This window comes from Tenrec ecaudatus, chromosome 1 (genome assembly GCF_050624435.1).
Source record: "Tenrec ecaudatus isolate mTenEca1 chromosome 1, mTenEca1.hap1, whole genome shotgun sequence".
Classification (NCBI taxonomy): domain Eukaryota; kingdom Metazoa; phylum Chordata; class Mammalia; order Afrosoricida; family Tenrecidae; genus Tenrec; species Tenrec ecaudatus.
Genome location: NC_134530.1, coordinates 42,477,121 through 42,502,781, shown reverse-complemented (window position 1 = coordinate 42,502,781; position 25,661 = coordinate 42,477,121). Strand labels below are relative to the sequence as shown.

General features: G+C 54.5%; 1 protein-coding gene across 6 annotated transcripts in view; it reads left to right on the top strand.

Moving 5' to 3' along the window:
- UBR4 (ubiquitin protein ligase E3 component n-recognin 4) overlaps window positions 1-24,599 on the top strand; it is a 125,564-nt gene extending 100,965 nt beyond the window's left edge. For all 6 annotated transcript variants that reach the window (XM_075551336.1, XM_075551314.1, XM_075551322.1 and 3 more), the window contains 23 exons: window positions 153-262; window positions 774-915; window positions 1,455-1,536; window positions 2,242-2,415; window positions 3,501-3,622; window positions 4,453-4,650; window positions 5,311-5,391; window positions 6,807-6,894; window positions 7,390-7,517; window positions 8,388-8,495; window positions 8,814-8,933; window positions 9,480-9,670; window positions 10,089-10,262; window positions 10,586-10,685; window positions 11,827-12,045; window positions 12,720-12,833; window positions 13,449-13,591; window positions 13,918-14,043; window positions 15,095-15,289; window positions 17,609-17,833; window positions 20,827-20,917; window positions 21,671-21,833; window positions 24,180-24,599. In XM_075551336.1, the coding sequence (XP_075407451.1) occupies window positions 153-262; window positions 774-915; window positions 1,455-1,536; window positions 2,242-2,415; window positions 3,501-3,622; window positions 4,453-4,650; window positions 5,311-5,391; window positions 6,807-6,894; window positions 7,390-7,517; window positions 8,388-8,495; window positions 8,814-8,933; window positions 9,480-9,670; window positions 10,089-10,262; window positions 10,586-10,685; window positions 11,827-12,045; window positions 12,720-12,833; window positions 13,449-13,591; window positions 13,918-14,043; window positions 15,095-15,289; window positions 17,609-17,833; window positions 20,827-20,917; window positions 21,671-21,833; window positions 24,180-24,244 (3,159 nt within the window). In that variant the 3' untranslated portion in view covers window positions 24,245-24,599. The remainder of the gene's footprint in view (window positions 1-152; window positions 263-773; window positions 916-1,454; window positions 1,537-2,241; window positions 2,416-3,500; window positions 3,623-4,452; window positions 4,651-5,310; window positions 5,392-6,806; window positions 6,895-7,389; window positions 7,518-8,387; window positions 8,496-8,813; window positions 8,934-9,479; window positions 9,671-10,088; window positions 10,263-10,585; window positions 10,686-11,826; window positions 12,046-12,719; window positions 12,834-13,448; window positions 13,592-13,917; window positions 14,044-15,094; window positions 15,290-17,608; window positions 17,834-20,826; window positions 20,918-21,670; window positions 21,834-24,179) is intronic.
- Window positions 24,600-25,661: the final 1,062 nt, after the last annotated feature.

Here is a 25,661-nt window from a genome sequence, read left to right as displayed (position 1 = left end):
GCATGCGGGTTCAAACCACCAGACCACGGAGCCTTCCCTGATGACGTTTACCTTTCTCCGTCCCTTAGAGAGGTTCCCGAAGAACTGGTGGGTGGCAGTTGAGTGAGTCCCGTCGTCATCTGAGCAACCCTCCTTTCCCTTGTGTCCTGCAGGTGCTCTTCACTCCGGCGACTCAGGCAGCGCGCCAGGCAGCCTGCACCATTGTGGAAGCGCTGGCCACTGTTCCCAGCCGTAAGCAACAGGTCCTCGATCTCCTCACCAGGTACATTGCTGGGGGGATGGGGTGGGGCAGGACACTCCGACTTCATCCCCTTTCCCAGGAGACTTCAGAGATCCTATTGAAGTGGGCTCTGATATCTAGCATTCCCCACCACCTCATTCCATGTAGACCAAAGAAACCAAATGTGTTTGAGAAACCTGCCTGGTGGTGTTGGTGGTACAGTGGCACCAACAGCTATGACTTACTGAGATTGTCGGAGTACATGAATCTTGATATTGCAGTGTTTTATTGATCCTTGTGGGGGGTGGATTTAAAATGATGAGTTGACTTGTCCACAGGATTAGCCTCTCGACTGCAGTGCACCTGCCTCCTACATCACTGTCAGAGTGCTCGCTGTCCTGGGAATCACCCTGCCTCATGCTGGCCATTTATGGGTGCAATGTGTGCTCCGAATTCTTCCCAAATGCGGGCTGCTCCCAGGTGGAAAGTGAGGGGTTTTCTTAAGTGCCCTCAGCTCTGCCCTCTAATGGTGCCCTGCCTCTCTCGATGGCAGCTACCTGGATGAACTGAGCGTAGCTGGGGAGTGTGCAGCTGAGTACCTGGCCCTCTATCAGAAGCTCATCACCTCCGCTCATTGGAAAGTCTACCTGGCAGCTCGGGGAGTCCTGCCCTATGTGGGCAACCTCATCACTAAGGTAGCCCCCACTTTGGCCTAAGACCACCGCACCCTGATTACTTCTTTTACTTTATTTTTTCACTAATGCAAACCTATCCAGTATTTTTTTCCCATTTTATTAGGGACTCATACAACTCTTATCACAATCCATACATATACATACATCAATTGTAAAAAGCACATCCATACATTCCCTGCCCCAATCATTCTCAAAGCATTTGCTCTCCACTTAAGCCCTTTGCATCAGGTCCTCTTTTTTTCCCCCCTCCCTCCCTGCCAGTATTATTTTTTGCTGAAAAGAAATACTGGTTGAAAACATTATGACTTTATTGTATTTCTCCAACGGCCGTTGCCGTCTATTGGGAGTTATGGAGCTTGTCCCTAGGTTTTGAACGGCCCTTAAAAATCACTGGATCCTCGGAGAGGAGTTCTCCAAGGGTTCCGGCTGAGGGAGCCATTAGTAAAAAGATGTCTGTCTGGTGTTTGATTGGGGCAGTGGTGGAGGTGCCAGCCACCACTGGCAGTGCGTGCTCACTGACTGCTTATCATCCTGTCTAGGAAATAGCCCGTTTGCTGGCCCTGGAGGAAGCCACCTTGAGCACTGATCTGCAGCAGGGCTATGCCCTCAAGAGCCTCACAGGTAGGTAAAGAGTCTCACCTTTTCTTTAGGCGTCTTTGGTTGGTTTGGGGACTGACCCTTAGTTTCTTGGGTGCTAGAGCCCTGGTGGTGGAGTGGGTTACAGGTTGGGCTGCTAGATGCAGGATCAGCAGTTTGAAACCACTGGGTGCGCCACAGGAGGAAGATGAGAATCTGTAGAGATTTAGAGTCTTGGAAACCCACGGAGGCAGTTCTACTCTGTCCCAGCGGGTCGCTAGGAGTCGGAATCCACTCGATGGCAGTGAGTTTGTTTTTTGGAGGGCTGATTCTGCTTCCTCTTTCATTGGCTATGCTAGAGAGAGCGCTCTTCACTGTTCTCGCCTGTAGGGGAATGGGCTTACAGTTTTGAGCTCTTCTTCAGGTTAGAGGCCATGGGTTAGGGCGTGGGCTGCTCAGCACAAGTTTGGTGGCTCAAACTCACTGGCCTCTTCACAGGAAAAGGATGAGGCAGTCTGCTCCCTTAAAGATTTACAGCCTCAGCAACGATGGAGCTGTTCTGTAGGGTTGCTATGAGACTGAATCAAGCCGGTGGCAGTGCACTGGGTGTTGGTTTTTGGTATTCACGAGGGACTGGTTCAGTGTAATGAGCACCTGTTCTGTGTGAAGCTCAAAGCTAGATTCTTCAGGACCTTCCTTCCTTCCATTACCATCGAGGGCTCTTGTAGCAACGTTTCCCCATCTCCACAGGCCTTCTCTCCTCCTTCGTTGAGGTGGAATCCATCAAAAGGCACTTCAAAAGTCGTCTGGTGGGTACTGTGCTGAACGGATACCTGTGCTTGCGAAAGCTGGTGGTTCAGAGGACCAAGCTGATCGATGAGACACAGGATATGCTGCTGGAGATGCTGGAGGACATGACCACAGGTAGCATTCCCAGAGTCAGAGCAGGGGTGGCGGCACCGAGGAGAGAGCTGCTTTCTGTCAGCCAAGGACGTGACTCTTTAGGGATATCACATCTCTGTTCCGGGGGGAGGTTTTCCTGTCGGACTCCTCATCTGGGCAGACTGTGGACCATTGGGCTGCTGCCAGATCCTGCCGGGTGTGGAAATCAAAGGTTTAGACAAAAACTGCCTTTAGTGTTTCGTTGATCTCCTTGAGTTCTTGATTTTTTTTTTTTTTGCCTTTGATTCTTTGCTAGTGCGCCAGCTCACACACAGATACCTTTTCACTTTGTGTAGTTGCTTTGAGGGTGAAGTCTCCCTTCTTCCCAGAGATGGAAGTCCTGTCCCTTCATCATGCCTGACTGCTCTGGGGCCGTCATCTGAGGCTATTTAGCGTAGAGAGGACGATTGGTTTTTGTTATTTTCTTTTTAAATAGGAGTAATTTGTTGTAAAGATTATTTTATTGGGGGCTCTAACAGCTCTTATAATAGTTCATACATCAATTGCGTCAAGCTTATTTATACATGTTGCCATCATTATTTTCTAAACATTTACTATTTGAGCCTTTGCGATCAGCTTCTCTTTTTACCCTTCCACCCACGTGACCCCTCGATAAATCATGTTATTATTATTTTCATATTTTACACCAACTGCTGTCTCCCTTCCCCCTCGGTTCCTCTTCCCACCCTCTCTCCCCACCTTTCTCCTACCCTCCTGGTATCACTACTCCCATTTATGTTCCTGAGCTCCTATCTGTACCTGTGCTGTACGTGCTCTGGCCTAGCCTTCAGTGAAATCGGATTTTTTTTTTTTTTAATTTGAATGGACTGCAGTTAGAGTTGCTGCTTGTCTTTTGGTAAGGAGATGCTAACTTGGCTGCGTTGTCCTAGCTGCGATGGTCATCCAGGAAGGAAATAAGACACGTACAAAACAAAACATGGCACAGCGTGTTGAATCATGAACACAAAACCAATCAACATCAAAGTCCAGTTACCAGTGGTCCGTCCAGTGTCATCCTGTGTGTGAAGCTCTTTCTTCCCTGACTTGGCCATTTTGACCTTTGGCAGGTACAGAGTCGGAAACCAAGGCCTTCATGGCCGTGTGCCTTGAGACAGCCAAGCGTTACAATCTGGATGACTATCGGACTCCCGTCTTCATCTTTGAGAGACTGTGCAGCATCATTTACCCCGTAAGTAGCCTGGCTTGTGGGGTGTCAAGAGGCACATGGCCATGAGGCGCTTTCGTGGCTCATGAAAGATCCACCAACAGAAAACAACAGTGACCTCATAATCAATTTCTTGCTCTTAATAATGCAAAATCCAATGACTTTCCCTGGTTTGCTTTTCTTCAGTCCAAAGTCAAGATCAGCCTTTTAAAAAAGATTTCACTACCCCAGATCCCAATGCTTAGCAATCCAACAGATTGAAAGAAGCAGCCTTGAGAACCTCCCGGGACAGTTCGACCTACCCTTGGCAGGGTTGCTGGGAGTCGGAGTTGGCCCCCTGGCAGTGCGTGTGGTGTGGCTCAGAGACATGCCTCACACACTCGCCTTGTGCATGCATGGGGCTGGGGCGGGGGGGTGGGGGTGCTTTCTTGGCCTGAGCGAGGAAGAAGCATGGTATGCACTGTTCGTGAGCAACAAGACTAGAACGGACCCCCTGGGCTTCCAAGTCCCCAGTGACAGAGTCCTGGCTCCAGGTTGGTTGGCATTGCTTAAGACAAGGAAGAGGAGGTGAGCCCATTATTTCAGGAAATGAGCTCTCATATGTCACGCCTTATTAGTCGTCCTTAGTTCCCATTGAATTTTAGTGGGAATACTTGAATAATATTTGGACTTGGCTCGAATTGCCTCCACTCTGAGCTTCCCAGCCTCTGTGTCTTCTAGTGTGTAAGTGGTTGAGGAGTTTGGTGTGCTCCCCTCATTGTCCATAGGGCCAGGCAGCATGCCTTAACCCTAACCCCCCCCCCTGCCCTTCCTCCACCCCATTCCCCAGGTCTATCCATTGCTCTGTCCTTTAGGAGGAAAATGAAGTCACTGAGTTCTTTGTGACCCTGGAGAAGGATCCCCAACAAGAAGACTTCTTACAGGGCAGGATGCCCGGGAACCCGTACAGTAGCAATGAGCCAGGCATTGGGCCGCTGATGAGGGACATAAAGAACAAGATTTGCCAGGACTGTGACTTGGTGGCGCTCCTGGAAGATGACAGTGGAATGGAGGTAACAGGCAGATACTGTTCTGCCCTGGGATTAAGGGCAAGGTCTGGGAAGGGAATCCTGCTGCCTCCTCTGAGTAGCTGGTAAACCCCATGGGCAGGGTAGCATGCTTCCAGTTTCCTTGTCTGTAAATAGGAGCCAAGGATTCTCATATCCTCCTTCCCCCGGGGCTTAGGTCAGTTACCTAGAAAGGACTGCCCCAATACCTGATATGAGTAAGCAAATGGCTAGGGACTCTTGGATATAGTGGTGGTGGGGTTTTAAATTGTTCCTTCTGGTGGAGGCTGCCCAGGGATTCCAAATTGATCTGGCTTCTAAATGCTGGCACTTCAGTCATTGTGCAGGTCTCTGGCCCTGTGTCTGAAGCCGTCTAGTTTCATAGTCACGGTGAAATGTAGGGTGGATAGCCTTTTCTTGAGCCTAGACTCAAAGTAAGAGAACGTCCTTAGCATGGGATTCTGTGGTTGAGGGTGTTTGGAAGCCCTGAAATTGGATGCACAATTCTGTGTGTTGTATACACGTGCACATTTATCTAGAGAGAGAGGGTCCGTTGGGAGATTTCATGACCTAAAAATGTTCACCGTTGCCAAGTACTTGTTCTTGAAACACTTGTTTTTACAATGACATCCGTGGACTAACAGCCTCATGCACTTCTCTGTTCAGCTTCTAGTGAACAATAAGATCATTAGTTTGGACCTTCCTGTGGCTGAGGTTTACAAGAAGGTCTGGTGTACCACCAATGAGGTATGTGCTTGTTTTCTTGCTTGGAGGTGTGACTGTGCACAGCTGTCTGAGCACAAGTGCCCGCTAACCCTCACCTGCCCGCTTGCATCAGCATGCAGGGGACTTTCCTTGTCCTGCTGGTGCCATGGGGGGTAGGGTGGGGGGGCGGAAATTGGTCATCTCTTTCTGAGGCATCAGCTGGTGAAGACAAAGAGCTCCTGGCAGGGGGGTGGAGGGGGTGGAGGGGGCTGCGTCTGTCTAGCTGGGCAGCACAGGTTGTGCTGGCCAGGTCCCTGAGACACCTTTTCATAGACATTCCCCGCAGCCGTGTCAGGAAGTTGAGTTTCAGTTTTATGAGTTGAGGCACTGAGACTCGGACAAGCAGGTGCTATGAGGAGAGGGAAGGAAGGATGGCAGAAATGGAGTGTCCAGGTCCTTTCTGCCCTTTCCCCTATGAAAGCTCACTCACTTCCTGCATCATCTCCCCGCTCCCGCCTTTCTTAGTCGTCCCGTCCTTCTTTCCTTGCCTCAGTTGCCTTCTTTTTCCCTCTGGTTTTTTCTCTCTCTCTCCTGTTCCATCACATTGCTTCTTGCTACGGGGGTGAGGGCAGGCGGAATTGTTAAATGACTCAAGTCATCGAACCCCTGCCAGCGAGTGGACCAGTTTAGCACCAGGAGCTTTTCGATCCTTACTCTCAGGCACATCTATAGAATTGATGAAATTAGACTGGTGGCCCACTAGTTAGCTCTACATTTTAGATGTAGCACTCGAACCCACTTCTCTGGCTCTAACTGAAGGACCTCACTGGTCCTGACCCTTTGGGTATTGGTCTCAGAGAGGTGTGCTCCTGTGGGAGGCGCAGACTTAGAATCAGAGCTGGACCTATCGTTGTCTAACCTTGAACGTGCCACTTCACCTGGTCTACAGAAGGGTGGTTGGGAGTGCTTAGTTGGTGGAGGACCTGGCCGAGTACAACCCTCGGTAGATAGTCGCTACTGTCGTGATTCAGAAGAGGGTAGTGCATAAATGAGATATAAGGCTGGCCTATGGTGGACATCAGTTACAATTGACTTCCTTTCCCCTAAGTAAATTGTAGTAAATTTGAGCTGGAAAACGTTCTGGTTAAGACTTTTTAGGAAAAATAGAGGTTTTCCATATTGCTGAGGTGTTAAACAGAGCAGGGGGTGAGAACGGACCCATATGTAAGTGAAGGCCCCTGGTGGCACTGCGGTTAAGCACTCCCTGCTAGGTCACTGGGCACCAGGTCAGTGGTGTGACTTCTCCGCCATGAAGGGAGAGAGGTGGCTCTCCACGTCGCTAAAGATTTGAACAGCCTCCGGGTCCTCACAGGGCTGCTTTCCTCTGTCAGAACTGACCCCACAGCAGGGGCTTTTGTTTTACATACAAGTACCTTTCTTCAACTTGCTCTGCGCAGGGAGAGCCCATGAGGATTGTCTATCGTATGCGGGGGCTGCTGGGTGATGCCACGGAAGAGTTCATTGAGTCGCTCGACTCCACCACAGGTATGGCCCTTCTCGCAGGCAGCACTGCTCCGTGGGGCTGGGGGCTGGCGTCGGCTCATGTCCTGGGGCGTGAAGGTAGTCTGAGCAAATACGCGTGCTTCTCCAACCGATAGAAAAGGGCAAGCATCCCTGTCACAGCCCAGACGCCTTGGAGGTTGGAACCAGCTGTTCTTTAAGGGGAAACAAATGCCATAGCAGCGGTCTTTTGTATAGATTTAAGTTTTACCTTCGGTTGTTGGGTTTTTTATTTCCTGCCATTGGTGGTAGGAATAATTATATTTGCACATTTTTTTGAGTAAGTAATTTCATTTTAATTGCCTTGAACTGAAAAAGCTCCTGTTTAGAGTGATATAGTCAAGTTTGGTACCACACTTAACCCGTTGGTCGAGGTCCTTTGTGGACCCTGTGGGACAGGGAAAGTGCTGTCATCCTGCAGGAGAGCTGGCCATGGTAGTTCCTTCTCCACCTTCCTCCCCCTTTCTGTCTGCTTTCCAGATGAAGAAGAAGACGAGGAAGAAGTCTATAAGATGGCCGGCGTCATGGCCCAGTGTGGGGGCCTGGAGTGCATGCTTAATAGACTGGCAGGGATCAAGGACTTCAAGCAGGGACGCCACCTTCTAACAGTGAGTGGGGAGCAGCGAGGAAACACCCCTATCCCCGGCAGGCAGATGCTGTGGTTGTTGTGCCATTTCACCTTAGAAGGCAGCATGGTGTATGTCAGGGGCCCGAGCTGGCTTGTGAAGAACCCAGAAGCTTCTCCCACCTTCTGCATCTCAGGCACAGCCCCACTCCTAGCTCCCCCACACCCCTCCCCAAAGAAATAGAGCAAAAGGTGCCGTGAACACCGTCTCTGACCTCTCTCTAGTGAGATGCCGTGGAAGCAATGATTTTCTCCACACAGCTACACTTAACATCCATCTTTTCCTTCCAGTTTCCTCTTAGTCAACGCATGTCACACTCATGTAGCGAGGCGTGTTGGGACCGGCCCCCAAGCATTGCCTTTGGAGTTAGGGCGGGTGGGAGGACTGCCAAGGCATCACAGATAGAAGCCATCATGTCGCTCTGAGGGCCAGGCGAGCCGGCGATCTTGTGCCCATGCCTTCATGACTGACTTGGTGGACAGGGTGTGCACTGGGGTTGGGAGCCACCAGGAACTTACCACAGTCTCTCTCACAGGCTGTGTGCTTACTTCAGCCTGAGGTAGTCCTGTGGTTCCCCAACACAGGAGAGCCCCATCTGCACCTCTGTCACCGCTGTTTAGAGATGTTAGAGGTACACCCAGCCCTCAGAGTGGCCTTTGCTGTTGAAAAAGCCAGCCTATTGTGACATCCTCGCCATCTCACCAAGGCCCCTGAAAGCTCCCTCTCCCTCCTGATTGCCTTATTTCAGGAGGAGCACCTACTGGTTGCCCCGACCCTGCTCAGCCACTGCTTCCTACTTGTCTCCTGCTCTCTCCCTGCACTCTCACATGGTTTCGCGGATTCTCTTGTCAGGTGCTGCTGAAGCTATTCAGTTACTGCGTGAAGGTGAAAGTCAACCGGCAGCAGCTGGTCAAGCTGGAGATGAACACTCTAAACGTCATGCTGGGCACGCTCAACTTGGTAAGGAGTGGGGGGTGGCAAGTGATCAAGACTGACCTTTGGGAGCCCTGGGGTGGGGAGAGACCTTCCTCTACTTGTGCTGTCTGGCATAGAGGCTGAGATTGCTCAGGCAGTCCCTTCTGCTTGGCTGTTTCTGTGACACTCCTGGACTTCCCTGTCCCTTTACTAAGGAAAGATGTTCCTTAAACTTCCCAGGCTGCATGCCAGTGGAAAAGTATGTACACACACACCCCGAGAATCCCTGGGAATGGAGGCCAGCAGGTTCTGTGGGCGGTGGGGCCTATGATTGTATCCCAGTGACGGCCCCTCCTGCCACAGGCCCTGGTGGCTGAGCAAGAAAGCAAGGATAGCGGTGGTGCAGCAGTGGCTGAGCAGGTGCTTAGCATCATGGAGATCATCCTGGACGAGTCCAACGCCGAGCCCTTGAGTGAGGACAAGGTGAGTAGGGACCCAGCCATCGTCTGTGGGCCCTTTGTGAGAGCCCACAGGGTCCCAGTGCCAGCCTCAAGCTTGCTTGTTCATAGTCGACGGCAAGGCTCAACCGTCGATACCACTGAAGCCGGAAATCTTTGGACTCGGGGAAAGCAAAGCAGGAGGTGAAGTTAGCTGCCCAGTGTTACGTAGTTGGTGACTGGCTGAACCTGGTCCGAACCCAGGTCTCCAGCCCCCCAGTTCTGTTTCTTTCCACTTAATTTCCTCTGCCTCCCTCCCCTCCCCTGTTTTTAGAGGGAGCTAATGCTCTTGGTCAGGGACTATTGGGTAGCTTCTGTTCTCCTAGAGGAGGGTTATATGACTGCCTTTTGGTTCCTTGAAGGTATTAGCAGTGCCATCAAAGAACTTAGAAATTCACGCCATTAATTGTTTTCAGTGAAACACCGAGGTGGTTCTTGGTCTACTTTTAGTGGCTCTGATGGAAATTGATGACTTTGAGGGTCCAAAGTTGGCTACAGTTGACTCCCTGCCCCCCTTCTCTTTCTGTTACAGAGCAACCTGCTCCTGACGGGGGACAAAGATCAGCTCGTGATGCTCCTAGACCAGATCAACAGCACCTTCGTTCGCTCCAACCCCAGCGTGCTCCAGGGCCTGCTGCGCATCATCCCATACTTGTCCTTCGGAGAGCTGGAGAAAATGCAGATCCTGGTGGAGCGGTTCAAGCCATACTGTAACTTCGACAAGTATGTTGCTCCGAGTCTCCACAAAACCCTCAGCTACTTCCACAGAGCAAGGACGCATCCCTTGAATTTCTGTGCAGTTTTGAGTGAACTGAACCTAAAGACCTGTTATGTTCCAGTTCTAGTCGGACAGGGGCTCCATCTGCTCAGAGTTAAATCATTACAATGTATCGTGTCAATGTAGCAATTGTCCAGCTGAGATTTGACCAGAGAATAGGCTCTGGAAAGATGGAGGGAAGTGTTATGCAGAAGCATGAAAATGCAGGGGGCATTGTGAGGGGTAGGGGCTGTGGGGAAGGTGGGATGGTGGCAGGGGCCAGAAGTGCCAAAATGTCGTATGTCAGGTGTGAGGCTCAGTCTGATAGGCCATTAGCTGGAAGATGGCCTGGTCCTCTCCTTTCAACACCCTCTGCCCTCCTAGGTACGATGAAGACCACAGCGGCGATGATAAAGTCTTCCTCGACTGCTTCTGTAAGATAGCAGCGGGCATCAAGAACAACAGCAATGGGCATCAGCTCAAGGACCTGATTCTGCAGAAGGGAATCACCCAGAATGCACTGGACTACATGAAAAAGCACATCCCCAGTGCCAAGAAGTAAGGAGCCCCCTCCTCTCCTGCTTCCCGTCCCCTTGGCCCTCCACAGACCATCCTGTTGCCGTTCCTCGAGAAGCTGTCAGGGAGACCCTTCAGCTGCCACGGCGCCATCTGGAATGATGGGAAAGGATGGCTTTGGGCTGTCTACGTAGAATGCATATCTTCAACTTCTCATCTGGATGGTTCTTCGTGATTCCTTAGGTCCTCGAGGGGTGGAGTGGGAGCCAGCTTCATATTTAAATCCTTGTGGCGGAACCTGGGAAAGGGATTGCTAGCAGCCTCTGGACCCTGGCCCGCTAAACAGCCTGGCCTTTGCTTTCCAGCTTGGATGCTGACATCTGGAAGAAGTTTCTGTCTCGCCCAGCCCTGCCATTCATCTTGCGGCTTCTTCGGGGGCTGGCCATCCAGCACCCTGCCACCCAGGTGAGGCGCCAGCAGCCGCTCTCCTCGGCTCCCACTGGCAGGATGGGCGCAGTGACCTGGATTCAACTCGAGATGGGACTTGCCCTCATCCACAAGGGGGCTTCAAAAAGTTTCTAGGAAAACTCATTGTCTTCTAATTCCATCTCTCCCAGAACTTTCTGAAAGTCATAGGGTTTCCTCCTCAGAGGGACTTGCCTCTGATCTGTCTCGGTCAGCTGAGGGCCGGGCTGTTCCATCCTGTTGCTCGAGGTGGCGTACACTCTGTTTATTGTCCAGCCTTTGTGTGCCTCTGTGGTGCTGGAACCCGGGTTCAGTCAGCATTGAGGAGCATGAGACGTGAGGGAACATGTAGTTCTGCTAAGGCACGGATTTGACGTGGAAGCAGCGAGGAGAATGGATTTATGAGCTCGGGAGTGATCCCAGTTGCCAGGCGAGCTTTCCCGTGGCAGCTTGGCACGTTCCTTTTCAGCCAATTGTCAGCTCTGTCTTCTGTGACTTTCTGACGGAGGGTGTGGAGGTGGAGAGGCTCTGGCTCCATTTCTCAGTGAGCTCACTGGGAGTTTTCTCCAACACCACCCCCATCCCCATGCTGATGTTCCTCCCCTTTGAGAAACACAGTGCCTGCCAACTCCTCAAGTGCAAGGGCCCCCTTGCTGCTCTCTTTGGGAAGAACTATGTTTTCTCTCCTCTCCCCGGTAGCAGTTGTCCCTGTGCCCTCATTACACGAGAGAACCCTGTGCTCTGGGTAGACTCGGGACAGGCGTTAGCAATGTCTGGGGCTGCTCTGCAAAGGGCCTGCTCTCAGTACAGCTGCTCGGGCTTCCTTAGTGCTGTTGCCGCCAGGCCCCCATGCACAGTCATTCGGCGGGATGTGCTGTGGGGGCTTAACTGTTCCTCATCTCAGTGGCCCTGGCATGATCCCCAGTTGAGAGGGGATTCCGAAGCTACGGAGTACAGCACTGGGTCCAAACGGTCTGACAGAGCCAACCCCGCTTCCATTTTTCTGTCTCTGTCCCAGTGTAGAAGCCAAGGGTCTGACCGAGATGGTGCACAGTTGGTTGAGTTTTCTAAGCTTTACGTACCAGCGAAGAGTGCACATCTGTCAGTGGGAGACATGCATCCCCCGGTCTTTTGTTGGCAGGTTCTGATTGGGACAGATTCCATCACAAACCTGCATAAACTGGAGCAGGTGTCCAGTGACGAGGGCATTGGGACCCTGGCCGAGAACCTGCTGGAGGCACTCCGGGAGCATCCTGATGTCAATAAGAAGATCGACGCAGCCCGCAGGGAGACACGGGCGGAGAAGAAGCGCATGGCCATGGCCATGCGGCAGAAGGCTCTGGGCACGCTGGGCATGACAGTAAGGCTGCCTCCCAAGTCCCTGCTCCTTGTCCGTGCTCTGGAGGAGAGATAGCCAGTCATCTGGTGCTGGGAAGTCTGCGCAGAGGAGGAGGAAGGGATGGGCTCTGCTAGCCTTGGGCCTCACTTTCTTGATCTTCCCCAACAATCCCTGCACTTGCTGTCCAGTTGGTCCCCGCCCAGGGTGACCCGGTGTGTGTGTCAGAGCAGAACGTGCTCCACAGGGTTTGCAGAAGTCGATTGCCAGGCCTTTCTTCTGAGGTGCTTCAGGTGGCCTGGGCCCCGCCAGTCTTTTGGTCAGCAGCGGATATGGGAACTGGTTCTCCACGGTCTCCGTTCACAGTATCTGTGGTTCAGATAAGATCCTGGGTTAATTGACCTAATAAGTTCACACAGTGTATAGAGGTTTACTGTGTGCCAGGCACTTGCACTGTTTGATCTTGTCCCTCTTGAAGACGAGGTGATGACGTGCCTGAGACTGAGAGGTGAGGAGGCAGGAGAGCCTGGTGTGGGACAGGAGCCTCCTTTGCCTGGCCCTAAGCCTTTCCAGGCAGCAGTCCCTTTAGTGTGGTGGAGAAGGTCAAGCCTCTACCTGACCTGACCCAAGTGAGGGGTGGCGGTGGGGGTGGGGTGCCAGAAAGCCCCACTTGTATGCCTGCTGGGTTCCTCCTGCAGACGAATGAAAAGGGCCAGGTGGTGACCAAGACTGCACTGCTAAAGCAGATGGAGGAGCTGATCGAGGAGCCGGGCCTCACGTGCTGCATCTGCAGGGAGGGCTACAAGTTCCAGGTACTACTGCCCAGCTCCTCCCTCCTCTCCCTTGTCAACAGCCTTGTCTTCTGCATGCCAGGTCTCTCCTTAGAGCTTTATGGAAACCGGTGGTCTTGTCTGCAAACCTGTAATAAGCCCCCGCTGAGGGACCAAAAAGCCAGTTCATGGCCAGCAGGTGGCCACTTCCTCCCAGCTTAAACCTAGTGCTCGTCCCCCAAGCCCAAGTGCCCACAGGCCTTGCCGGTCCTCCCTGGAGCTGCCTGCCAGCTTTTGAAAAGCCAGTGACTAGCAAGGCACTCTTCTTCCCCATCAGGTTCTCGTTCTCTCTCTCTCTCTCTCTCTCTCTCTCTCTCTCTCTCTATATATATATATATATATATATATATCTGTCTCTCCATAATGTCCACTTTTGGGCTGTTCTCCACATGCCTCATTTCCCCGGGGCAGTGCCCAGCCAAACACTTAGCCACTGGCCTAAGGTTTGACCAGAACCTGCTCTCCTGGACACATGCCCCGGTGGACTCGACTTGCAGGGGAAGTGAGAAACACAGCTGCCTTCGCTTCTGCTTCAGCCCCTCCCAGGGCCGGCTGTGGACTCCCCTCACGTCTCCTCCTTGTGTTGTTGTCTGGTAGCCCGCGAAGGTCCTGGGCATCTATACCTTCACGAAACGGGTGGCCTTGGAGGAGCTGGAGAATAAGCCCCGGAAACAGCAGGGCTACAGCACCGTGTCCCACTTCAACATCGTGCACTATGACTGCCACCTGGCTGCCGTCAGGTAGGCACTGGCCCTGTGGCACAGCCTCCCTCCCCGCCCCTCAGAGGTGCTTCCGCTCACCCACGTGACTTCAGAGGAGTGGGCAGCTGGCCGAGGTCCCAGAGTTGGGGCAGCGGGCCGTCCAGTTATAGGGTGGACTCTGTTCCTTCTTCCCTGGGAGCAGGGCGTTCTAGGTGCACTGCAGCAGCTCCTGCCATATGGCTGAGATCCCGGGGGCTGGGAGCGGGTGACAGCCTGGCGATGGGACTCTCCCTCTCCCGTCCCTGCTGGCCTCACTGCTAGGTAAGCCCCAGCAGTCACTTATCTGTGCTTCCCTTCCAATCCAGGTTGGCTCGAGGCCGGGAGGAGTGGGAAAGTGCTGCCCTTCAGAACGCCAACACCAAGTGCAATGGGCTGCTTCCCGTCTGGGGGCCCCATGTCCCCGAGTCCGCTTTTGCCACGTGTTTGGCAAGGTGAGCATGGAGCACTGTGCACGGTCAAGAGAGGGACTCCCAGAGGTGGGGAATGATCTGCTCTCAGCCCTGCGTTCACCCAGTGTGAGACCACTTCCTGGCACTCCCTCCAGGTCTCTCGGTTCAGAGGAGGCAGGGGATAGCAGAGGGTGGAGACTTGCTGAAGTGATGGCCTGATAAACTCGTGTCAGCGCGCACGCATACACGTACGCACGCACAGAGATGCCAGCATCCTTGGTGGCTGGTTGTTCATTAGCTCTCTCCTTTGTTGATCTTGTGAAGGAAGGGAGATGTGGAACCCTGGCTTGGTCATTGGGGCTAAAATCTCCCGGGGTTCACTTGCGTAGCCGGTGGCCCTGATGGGTAAACAGTGGGCATGGCTCAGTGGCATGGAGAATACTGGGCTCCTCTTAAGGCCTCTGTGATCGTGAAGATCCGGGTTAGGGGTCCTCGTTTCTTGCCGAGGTCCCTGTGGTGCTGTGGCCTGGCTATGCTCTGGGGTGGAAAGGGACATGTACTGTGAGGTGGGCACTTGCAGCCATAGCAAGGATGAAAGTAGTGAGCGGCAGCCCAGTGGAAGGCTTACCACATGCGGTTCTGTGTGCTTTGTACGGGTGAAGAGCTTGAGGCACACAGTGAGCACGCAGTCGAGAGATTCAGCCTAGACAGATTGTGAGGTATGGACATAGAAGACGCTTATTTGGAGAGCTGATTCGTATGGTGGGTTACCTTGTCAGTCAGAATGGGGAAATGCCACATTTCTTTTTCCGTAATGTCCTTTCAGATGAGGCTGTCAAGTCTGGGGACATGTGTCCATCCATCATGGAATGGGCTCCTCTCTCCCCGCCCCCCAAACGGTGGCTGCTCATGAAAGCTTGGAGGGAGAGCAGAAAGAACCCACCTTCCACGACTGCTTCCCTCAGCTCTGCCCCTTTGTCCTTCTTGCCCCCTTTGTGGTACCACCGGCAGAGTGAGGCTCTGCCTTCCAACATGTGCTTTCCCCAAGGACTCCGTTCCGCCCCCCCTCAATGCCTGTTCTGCTCTGGCCTAGACACAACACTTACCTGCAGGAGTGCACGGGCCAGCGGGAGCCCACGTACCAGCTCAACATCCACGACATCAAGCTGCTCTTCCTGCGCTTCGCCATGGAGCAGTCCTTCAGCGCGGACACTGGCGGAGGCGGCCGGGAGAGCAACATCCACCTGATCCCCTACATCATTCACACTGTGCTTTACGTCCTGAACACGTACGTCAGCACCCCCGCGACCGCGAGCAGCTGACCCGAGCTTCCCCCTCGGTCCAAAAGGTCGCCGGCTTGTGCACAGCCTCCCTGCTGGTGCCCAGGCAAGGGGTGACCTAAGGCAGATGTGACCAAGGCAGCGGGCTCGCACCACCAAGACCCACTCCTAACTGGAGATGGGGCGGCTGCCCATGAGGAAAGGTGCTAGCAGTGTGGGGGAAAGGGTGAGCAGAAGACTCCGGGAAGGGCAGCCGGGAGAAGGCAGTTTGTCCTTTTGCCTGTAGAGATGCACCAGAGCAGCCAGGGTACGGTCATGGCCAAAGTGTCATTTCAAAGATGCATTTAGAGGGACCGACAATAAAAAGAATAAAATCTGCCACCCAAACCCATGGCCACCAAGTCGGTCCCCAATCTCAGCACACCTGTAGCAGGACGGCCCCGCACTCCTGGAGCGTTAGCAGTGGGCCGTGAACTTCTCACAGAGGTCGTTAGTGTCGCCGCCTCGCTTTAAGCAGTTACTTACGACACTTGACCTCATTGCAGTAGCATGGGGGGGGTTATCTGAAGCTAAGCGTCCTCCCCCACCAGTGCTAGCCCTCGTTGTTCAAAGGCCAACTGAATGACACACAGTTTTCGGTAAACGTCCCGACCCCTGTGTGGATGTGCTTAGATTTGATTACAGCAGCACCTTCCTTTGAGACCCCATCTTCTAGTGAGTGTCCTAAAAGTCCCTCAGCCGAGAACTGGCCAGCTGTTTTGGCATGCAGTGCTCAAAGGCAGCTTCCGCTGGGCTTAGGCAGCAGGTGCTGTTCCTCTGGTTCTATCTGCCACTCTTCTGCGGCAGTGCGGCGTTTCCTCCCGTTTCCTGTGTGAGAGGAGACTGGCTTGTAGATCTTCAGCTTCCTTGGGAAAGTTTACCTGCAGGTCTCTCCCTCTCCGAGGACAGAACAGGACGTCACTTGCTAACTGCCCGGCCTGGCAGAGAAAACACACCTGGTGGCATAGCTGAGCACACAGTGTGCCATGGCTTTGATGGAGCCCTGCATTTGCAGAGACCTGTCCCTTCTTGGCAGCAGTGGGGTAGAGTGGACGGCTGCCTTCTCTCCAGCATGGCAGCGTGGTTCTCCCAGAGGACTTGGGTGTTACTGGGCTTCTCAAATGCCAGGTGTTAGTAACTCACGCCCAGTTGGTTATCTCGGTCAATCTGCAGTGATGACCAGACTGGCTGGGGTCTTCCCAGGGAACCACTCGCTCTTAGCCCCACCCCACCTCCCAGGCCGGTGAGCCAGAGCCAAGCCTGGGCAGGCCCTGCAGCTGGGGTGCAGCCAAATCAAGTCAGCCACAGGAGGGACAGGGTGCCGGTGCATCAGACCCTCCCACTCTCCCACAGTTCAGGGTATGTGCCCACCGGCAGGTCAGAAACTTGGACTGCAGCAAAGTACAAGAAAGGCAGGACAGGTTGAAAAGGACTTTTGACATGAGAGCACCTCCAGGTGGTCAGAAACCCATGGGCAGGAAGGCCCGGGATGCTCTGCCCCTGTCAAGTCAGGGACCACTTGCCAAAGCTTTGTAGTGCGAGAGAAGATGGAGTCACCAAGGGTCCATGGTGCCCAACCACCCGGATTGAGAGCCCAGCTCCTTGGCTCCCTAGCTGGGGGGCTTTGATGAATATTGAGCTTCTCTGCTGGATGCAGTTTCCTCTTCTGTAATGCTGGGGTATTGGGAGTGCCCTTTTGTGTGAGGACTCAGTGGACCAGCCACACAAAGCCCCTAGAAGGGGGTCTGGCTTTCGGGCTCGCTACCAGCATCCTGCCACTGCGTCTGAGAAAGAAGGGGGCAAGGAAGGGAGGCAAGCAGCAGCCCTCGCCTGGAAGAAGCTGCTCTTAGGCGGGGGTGGGGACAGCCGACATCAGGGTACAGTCCAAAATGGAGGGCCTAGGAAGGCCCTAAGATGTGGAGGTGGCGCCCATACCTGAAATACAGCCAGGCTGCACTGCAGGGAGTCCTTCAGCTGGGGGCTGTGCAGTGTACGTGTGTGTGTGTACGTGTACACACCCTTGTGCGCACACCTGCCTGGCTCGCTGTAGCCATAGATGGGCACGCTAAGGCTATGAGAGCTGAGGGAGGGCATCAGGGAAGATGCCTGGCACGGGGGTGGGCACAAAGGGGCAGAATGTGAGTGACCCAAGAGGAGACTGGGGGTAGGGTGTGCTCAGTAAGCCAAGTGTTCAAAACACTTCCAAACAGAAGAAGCCAGAGTGAGGGAGGCCCCCCTTCCCTCGTGCTGCGGCTGCTTCACCCCGTCCCCCATGCTTCTCATTCCAGAACCCGAGCCGCTTCCCGTGAGGAGAAGAACCTCCAGGGCTTTCTGGAGCAGCCCAAGGAGAAGTGGGTGGAGAGTGCCTTTGAAGTGGAGGGGCCCCACTATTTCACAGTCCTGGCCCTCCACATCCTGCCCCCTGAGAGGTGGAGAGCCACTCGGGTGGAAATCTTACGGAGGCTGCTGGTGACTTCTCAGGCCCGGGCAGTGGCTCCAGGGGGAGCCACCAGGTGAGTACCTGCTTGAGGAAGTCGAGTCCTGAGTTGTGTGTTGCCAGGAAAGTAGAGTCCACTGTGCTAAGGCCGAGATGCTCACCGGGTGTGGCACTGGCCACTGCCCTCTCACTCTTGTCACACCCAGAGTCTAGGCTTCATGATGGTACTTCCCTGGCCAGCTCTGGATTTTATATTCAGCCGCTGGGAAGCTTAGAGCTGGGGTTACTTGCTGTAGAAGAATTTAGAAAGGGAGGCAACCAGACACAGGGTGATAATCCCACCGAGAATTAGGGTTTTCTACATGTTGCTGGTCTTGATGTAAACCTAGAAAGCCCAACGGGACTGAGTGGTTGTCCCCGATAAGAGCCTGTCCACCCTTTCTGCACACATCTCTGTGCTTCTAGCCCATGGCCTTGCTTCATCCAGACCCATCTTAGCTACTCTGGTTGACTCCTCCCAGAAAAGCAATAGCATTTGGAAGGAAGTGGCCTTTGTAAATGACCTTGTGTGGGGTTTGTGTTGGACGGGAAAGTCTGGAAGAAAACAGTTGCAGAGCAAAGCACCAAGCTTTCTGAGTGACCACAGCCCCGAGGATTGAGCTTGGACTCCGTGGCCTGGGACCAGGTGGGGACCGGTGCATCAGCCAGCTTCTGCCACTCCAGGAAGCCCCTTCTGGCTTATTTCTGGAAGCTCTGGCCTTGTCACTCTTTGACTGTCCCACGGTGCCTTAGCCGGGGCTCAGGTCATCAAGGGACTTGTGGGCCCATGATAATGCCAAACCAAGTGGAAATAGCTCTGTGCCTGAATGAGCTCACCCAGTACCTTTCCCGTGACTCGCTCAGCAGCAAGCACGCTGGTCTGTAGGCCGCAGTTCACCGGGGGAGCACTGGTGCTGAATGCATCCGAAGGCAGCTTATTCGTGTAGAATGGGATGCAGCCAGCCGTCTGCCCTCATCCCAGACGTGTCCCGAGAGCCGCACCCTGCCTGTGCCCATAGCAAATGAAGTGGCTGCTGCTTGGGCACAGACAAGTGTGCAGTCTGAACTCACAGGCGCTGCAGTGCTTCCATTCGGAGATGAGTTCCTTACCGTCCTCCTGGGCAGTTACGGGAAGGCCAGTTTGCTCACAGTTAAATTAGGAAACCCCCAGAGAGCTGCACTCAGGCACTGCCATTTTCTCAGCAGATTAGTCACCTTTACTAATTAGCGTTAAATAATTAACTTGGGTAGAGTCACTCAAGAGTCCTGCTTACCAAAGCCAAACAGCCTCGGAGAAGGACCAGACTTGGTGATGGGTAGAGAGGAGACCTGGCGCTCATGGACCAGACTAGAGTGTGCATGGGGCTGGAGCATGCTCTCAGGAGAAAGTAGGAGGAAGTTATTGTGATAAGAGTTGTATGAGCCCCAATAAAATGATTTATTAAATTGAAAAAAAAAAGTGTCAGCCTGGGGGGTCGGGTTGGTGCCCTTGGGAGCTGCTTCGCCCCCAGTCTTGAAAGCATGGGGAGAAGGGCGGCAGCAGATGGCAGTAACAGGATGGGCTTCCACAAGCTCGTGGACCGGCTCCATGGTCTCCTCTTCTGTTTTCCGGTAAACTTCCTGGTGTCATTCTAGGAACTTGCAGAGGTGGGCCTCTTCTGCATGTTTGGCAGGTAGGGAGAAAGGCTCTCTCTCAGGAGCTTGTATTTATACCTGGGACTTCCTTGGGCTTCTCCCAGAGTCTCGTCTGTTACCTGCCTGCATTCAGGGCTGCCGAGAAATGGATTCTCCGGCCCTCTCCCCAGACCCACTCTAGGAAGAGCTGCCTTAGGCGGCAGCATCCTGCCAAGTGAAGCCTAGGAAGGACCCGGGGGTGGAGGGAAACAATTTTCTCCTCTTTCATATTTGTTTGCGTTACTTTTGTTAGATTCTTTCCCTAATACCCAGTAGGTGGCTTCTTGTCCCGTGCTAGACTCTCGTGAGCTTCTTTAGTAAGTGATGGCTCTGCTCGCTGGTCTTGTATTGATGTGTCTTACCTGTGGACAAGGGAGAGTTACAAAGTTAGTGGAGAAAATGGAGTGGAGAGAATGGAATTCTTCCACGGACTTTTTGATGCCAACCCAGGCGAATGTGTGAATGTACACAAAGTTTCAAGATAAACTTGAGTCATTTCAGCCCATGACAAGGGCCCACCCACTTGTTTATTCCAGATATGAAGGCATTTTCCAAGCAACATTTCATAGATCTGGTGTGGCAGGTGCTGAATTTGCACAACTGTTTTCACGTGGTGCCACGGGGAGTCATCGCCCCTTCTGTTTGCTGGTGGCTCTAGCTGGTGTGGGTGTCCTTCGACCCAGTGTCTGCTGAGAAAGCAGGGGTGTTTCAGAGCATCCTCCGCTGAATCATTGGATTAGCCAGTGATGATGCTGGGCAGAAACAGGTGTGGCGACGGGCCCTAGGATTATCCTAGGATTTAGGAGGTGTCGGGTGGTAACACTCCAGCCTAAATGTAGCTCTTGCTCAACACCCAGTTTCCCACCAGTCTGCTGTCTTTGGCACTATCGGCGTGACAAACTGCTGTTGGGCTAGTGTCGCTCTGCTGACGACTGGCAAAAATTCTCCCTACAGGGAGATCAAGGCCCTCAAGTTGTGCCTCATTCCCTACTGTGTTTTTGAGTTCGCTGTCACCAAGCGCAGGGACTAGTGTGGGGATTGAACACTGGGGAAACACGGGAGTCCTTTGCATTTTTTGGAGGCAGTGGCCTTTTGATCATCATGTGGAAACTCATGTTTCCCCCACCCCACCCTGTGTTCCCTGGATTTACAGATGAATGCAGCAGGGACCCTTTTCTATTGAATAAACCACTGGGTCCCAGGACTCAAATTCCATGCCCACAGCTCTTTAGCCCAGGCAGCGAGGCAAATATTGGAAGTGTGTGCAGCATTCCTGGGGCTCCTCCCGGAAACCCCGAGCGCTGGACCCTGTCTCGTGTGGCCCTCGTGGAGACGGACTGTGTGCTTGTTTTGTAGGTTGACAGACAAGGCTGTGAAGGACTACGCTGCTTACCGCTCTTCCCTCCTGTTCTGGGCCCTCGTCGATCTCATTTACAACATGTTTAAGGTACAAAGCCCAGAGACCCAGCGTCTGGAAGCCTGCTTCTCCTCCCACCTGGGCTTTGCCCTTGAGGAGCAAGTGGCCCTTAATTTGGGGCAGGGTTTCTGCCATTCACCAGGGCTTTGAGCCAATTGGCTCTGGCAGCCCCACCTCAGAACATGCCTCTCTGCCTGCCTCAGGTAGATGGAGTCAGAATCTACAGCTCACACGAGCCCCAGGCGATTCTGACAGAGGCCATAGGTTCTTCTAGATCTGTCAGAATCACCTGACAGGATACTGGTATGGAGAGGCATGGTCTCACCAGGGGCCTGTTCCCCGTGCATCTCTCGCATATCCGTTTGTAGCCACGATCATGTGCAGTGTGTGGTCTCACACCCGCTCCAGACCCAGTCCAGTGGGGGGAGCTGTCCTACAGTCACCAGTCCTTTGCTTTGTGCCCTCTGTGGGGATCAACGCTGTGCCCCTGGGGCCGTTTCCCTCACTCTAGCCCAGCGAGTCCACAGCCCTGCTTCCTCCCTGGGAGGAGGCAGGGTGTTTTCGGGTGGTTGCAGTTGATAGTGTGATCAAAACGACTCTGAGGAGCACGCGGACAGTGACCTCTCCCTGGAAGTGTGGGTGTGACGTGCGGGTAGGGGTGCAGTGCAAGCGTGCACTGTCTCCTTGGTGTCACTGGTGTCACACGGGCGTCCGTGCCCACTGACCCAAGGCAAAGGAGGAGGCTGCACTAAGTAACCCTTGTGCCCCTGTTGGTTCTTGTAGAAGGTGCCTACCAGCAACACAGAGGGAGGCTGGTCCTGCTCTCTAGCTGAATACATCCGCCACAACGACATGCCCATCTCGGAAGCTGCCGACAAGGCTCTGAAAACCTTCCAGGAGGAGTTCATGCCTGTGGAGACCTTCTCAGAGTTCCTTGACGTAGCGGGTCAGTGCCAGGTTTTGTCATGGAAAACCCCTCCACAGCAAAGCCCCACATCGCCTCTGTGCCACCTGCCGTGGCTTCCCCTTCTCTTGACACAGGAAGCACAGGCCACGGAGAAGCAGCCGGCTGACGGCAACCATGGTGTTGATAGCCCAGCCCTGCTGCTCCTGGTCTCTTCCCTCACTCAGGGCTGCGGGCACCTTGCAGGCCGGGGCCTCTGCTTCACGCCCTTTACAGATGCAGCCACTTGGGCTTTGACGGGGATGGGGCTTTCTTGGGGACGAGGCTAGAACGTGGTCAAGGACGGTTTTGATTCTTGGCTTTTCATGACAGTGCTGAGCATGAACCTGTGCTGGGGCTACAGCTGCCTTGACAGTCTGATCTTAGGAGTACCTGTAAGTGTGACAGCAGTGTCAGCCCAGGTCACAGGAGAGCTGGTGTCATGCGAGGCCTTCAGACACCGCTCATCCAGCAGCTGCTTCGAGGGTGCTTCTTGTTGTCCCTTCTTCACACAGCACCTCTGTCAGCCGTCGTACAAACACAGGGAGAGACATTGGTTTGGATGCCATAACCAGGCATCAAGTGACAGCACAGGGAGGTGTCCTGGGCCCCTTCCTGGGAAGAACCCACCCAGAAGGAAAAGCTCCGTGCGCTTCCCAGGACGAGGGCTCGTAATAGCCCCTAGCCAGCACCACCCTGCCCTCCCTGCCCAGCTGCTCCGAGCCAGAGTGGGGGAGCCTGTCTCACTCTCGGCTGCCCTCCCTGCTGCCCTGCCCGCCGCACAGGAGCAGGGAAGCAGTCCGTGACCCAGACCTCAGTGCCGGAGGGAGCGCTCCATCGACACACACGCCCCGCCCCAGTCCTCTAGGAAGCAGACCCACTACCAGTCTGAAGGGAAGCTCAGTCAGCGCCAACAGGGCTTCCATGCTGCCCAGCCTCCACTTGTGCACGGAAGCAGAGGATTGGCCTAGGCCTGGCACCTGCCTGCCGCCGGGGAGACCAAGTTGCCCCTGCTCACCGAGTGCCTGCACCACACGCTCCCACTCGCACGTGCAGGCCCTCTCACTGCCCTCACTGCCCTCCGCGCTCCTCCTCAGGGGCCCCGCTGACTGGCAGCGAGTGCCCCGCGGGTCCTTGGTGCAGCACCATGTGTGTCACCGGGGGTGTGGGGAGGGTCTGAACGAAGATGGTCGGTGGGAATGCCAAGACAGGGTTAATACGAGCAACCTTGGGTCAGCCATGGAGCGTGACGCCCTGAGAGGGAGAGCTGGAGCCTCTGGGAGGCGGGGAGCCTTCCGTCTGCCCACTCCTGGGGAGGGTTTCACAGCCTGGCGCCTTCCTGTTGGACACGCCTCCCCTCAGGCATACCCCATTCAGAACACCTTCTAAAGCCAGCCGGCCATGGGGACGGCGCTCGTGCTCCAGGGAGCAGATGCCTGCGTGAGGGCTTCCGTGTGAGCACTGCCAGGCCTGCGGGGTTCCCGGCTCCCCGGTGCCTTACGATGAGAGTCTCTGTCGCATGCGCCCTGCAGCCAAGTGCTGGGAGGGTGGTGGGGAAGCAGTGAGCCCCAACTGGAACAAGTCCTTCACGCTGCCTGAACACCATCTCCACACCGGGCACTTGCTCGCCCGGCGCCTCATTGAGTCCGCCCCGCCCTGCCCCGCCACACACTTCAGACAGGCAGTCCCCAACCGAGCGTGCGCTTTTGAGCTAGCAGTGAGCCGCACCTACAGACCGCTGCCTGTGGGCTTCTGGACACGTCTCCTCTCACTGGTGGTGCGGGTTACAGTGTTGCAGTGAGTAGTCTGCTGATGCTGCCATCCTCAGATTGGGCGGGCAGGGGAGTTACTGATAGTAAAAAGCACCAATAACAAAAACTTGTTAAAAAGAGAGAGAGATGGTCGACGGGTGTCTTAAGCAGAGCCCTGTGGTGAGCCGGGACTGCTTATTCATGAGGCAGTGGCACTTCCGAGTCTCGAGTCCGATGAGAGTCGCTCTGCTCCTCTCAGCCTTCGAGGGCGGCAGCTCTAGACCTTTCTGTGGTCCCAGGCCCCTTCGAGAAACTGCTCAAAGCTATGGGTGCTCTCCCTCGATTTTGCACTTGGTTCCAGTGTGTGTGCAGCTCCCCCCTGAGGGACTCTGGAGTTCCAGGGAGGTCACGAGACTGGCCTCCGGCCCTTCAGCGCCTCAGTCCTGCAGTAGGTGCGACACTGCTGCTCATCCCACTGGTGGCTGTGCTGGAGCTGGCCAGGCACAGAGTGTTCTCTGAGCGGAGCCAGTGGTGTGACTCAGTGGAGCTGGGCTGTGCACGCTGATTCCTAACGAGCTTTTACCGCTCTGTCTTCCAGGCCTTTTATCTGAAATCACGGACCCGGAGAGCTTCCTGAAGGACTTATTGAACTCAGTCCCCTGACCCTCCCCGTGGAGACTGCTGTTGGTGAAGATTGCAGTGAGCTTGCCTTCCACCCCTCTGTGTCCTTCCCTCCTTGTGCATTGATTCCCCGCAGGGATTCTGCGCCACCACCCTGCCCGCCCGCAGCTTTTCTCAGGGGCTCGGGGGGGTTAGGCTTCCTGTTTTATCTGTGTGTGTGTGTGCGCGCGTGTGTGTGTGTGCGCGTGTGTGTGTGGTGCACTAGCTATGAAGTTGTCTGTAACCCAAGCCATCAAAGGACCTGCACATACTAGGAGCCGTGAGCTGTCCTGGCCAACTAAATACTTGAGTGTGCACATCTTGCGAAATAAACAAATGACTTAATACACATCGGAAAGGAGGTGTGGACTGTGCTTAACCCCCAGCCAGGAAGACTGAGCCGCCAGCATGGCTGTCCGTGAGCACCCCGTCAGTTGGCTGGGTGTTCACAACCAGCAAGGGGTCCACCCACACTGGGTGACTGAGTGATCCTGTCACCACCCACCACAGCCCCTCACTCTTTGGTCTTAATACGTGGAACCCAGAGGTGCGAGAGTCCTGGTGGTTTTCTAGTTCTCCTCGGACCAGGGGTGTTGTAGTCTCGCCTGTAAATGCTACATTGGTGGCCTCTTCTCAGGGCTGCCATGTGACGAAGATGGAGGGCAGGTGGAGCTGCGGGGCTGCTGTTGTTTTCCTGGCCGGCCTCGGTGCATTCGTTTCTTGCCTTCCTAACAGCTCTGCCTAACAGCTCTCCTCAACCATGACTGTTGCCAGATGGGGGCAGGGCCGGCCAGCCTCTGAGGCCTGGTCCCCACTCTGTGAGAAGCCCTCCGTAGTGCAGCAGCCAGATTCCTAGAACAGTGGATGCACCCCAGCCCCGAAGTGCAGAAGAGCCCACGACTGCTCACCTCCTTGTGGGTCCCTCGGCCAGGCTGCCTGCAGGGAGACAACAGCCTGGTGTCCAGCCCATATGGCCACTGCTCAGCCAGGCCCTTTGGGACAGAGCTGGTCCCCACCCCCTACAGACTGTGCACAGAGGCTGAGCCAGACAGAGGGGCTTTGTGAGGCCCAGCCATGGCCCCTGGCAGGGGTCTGTGCGTCTGTGCACGAGTGCACTTGGGGTTGATGTCAGGTGACTGGGAGGCTCTGGGGAGGGCACAGTGGGGAATAAGCTCGATAGGGATGTGGCCCGGTGACAGGTGGTCACAGTCACCCCTGCAGACCTTGAATAAGCATCTGCAGGGGATGGGGGTGGCTGGGGGTATAGGACGAGACAGTGTGCCTGCCTTGTAGAGAATCAGAGTCGCTGCTGTCATTGAGAATGAGTGAATGGATTCGTCTTCAGGCTGCAAAGATCAGCCTTGTTCGCTAGCACAGCTCCAGTGTCAGGTCTGGAGCGCAGAGGGCGTGAGGGGCACTG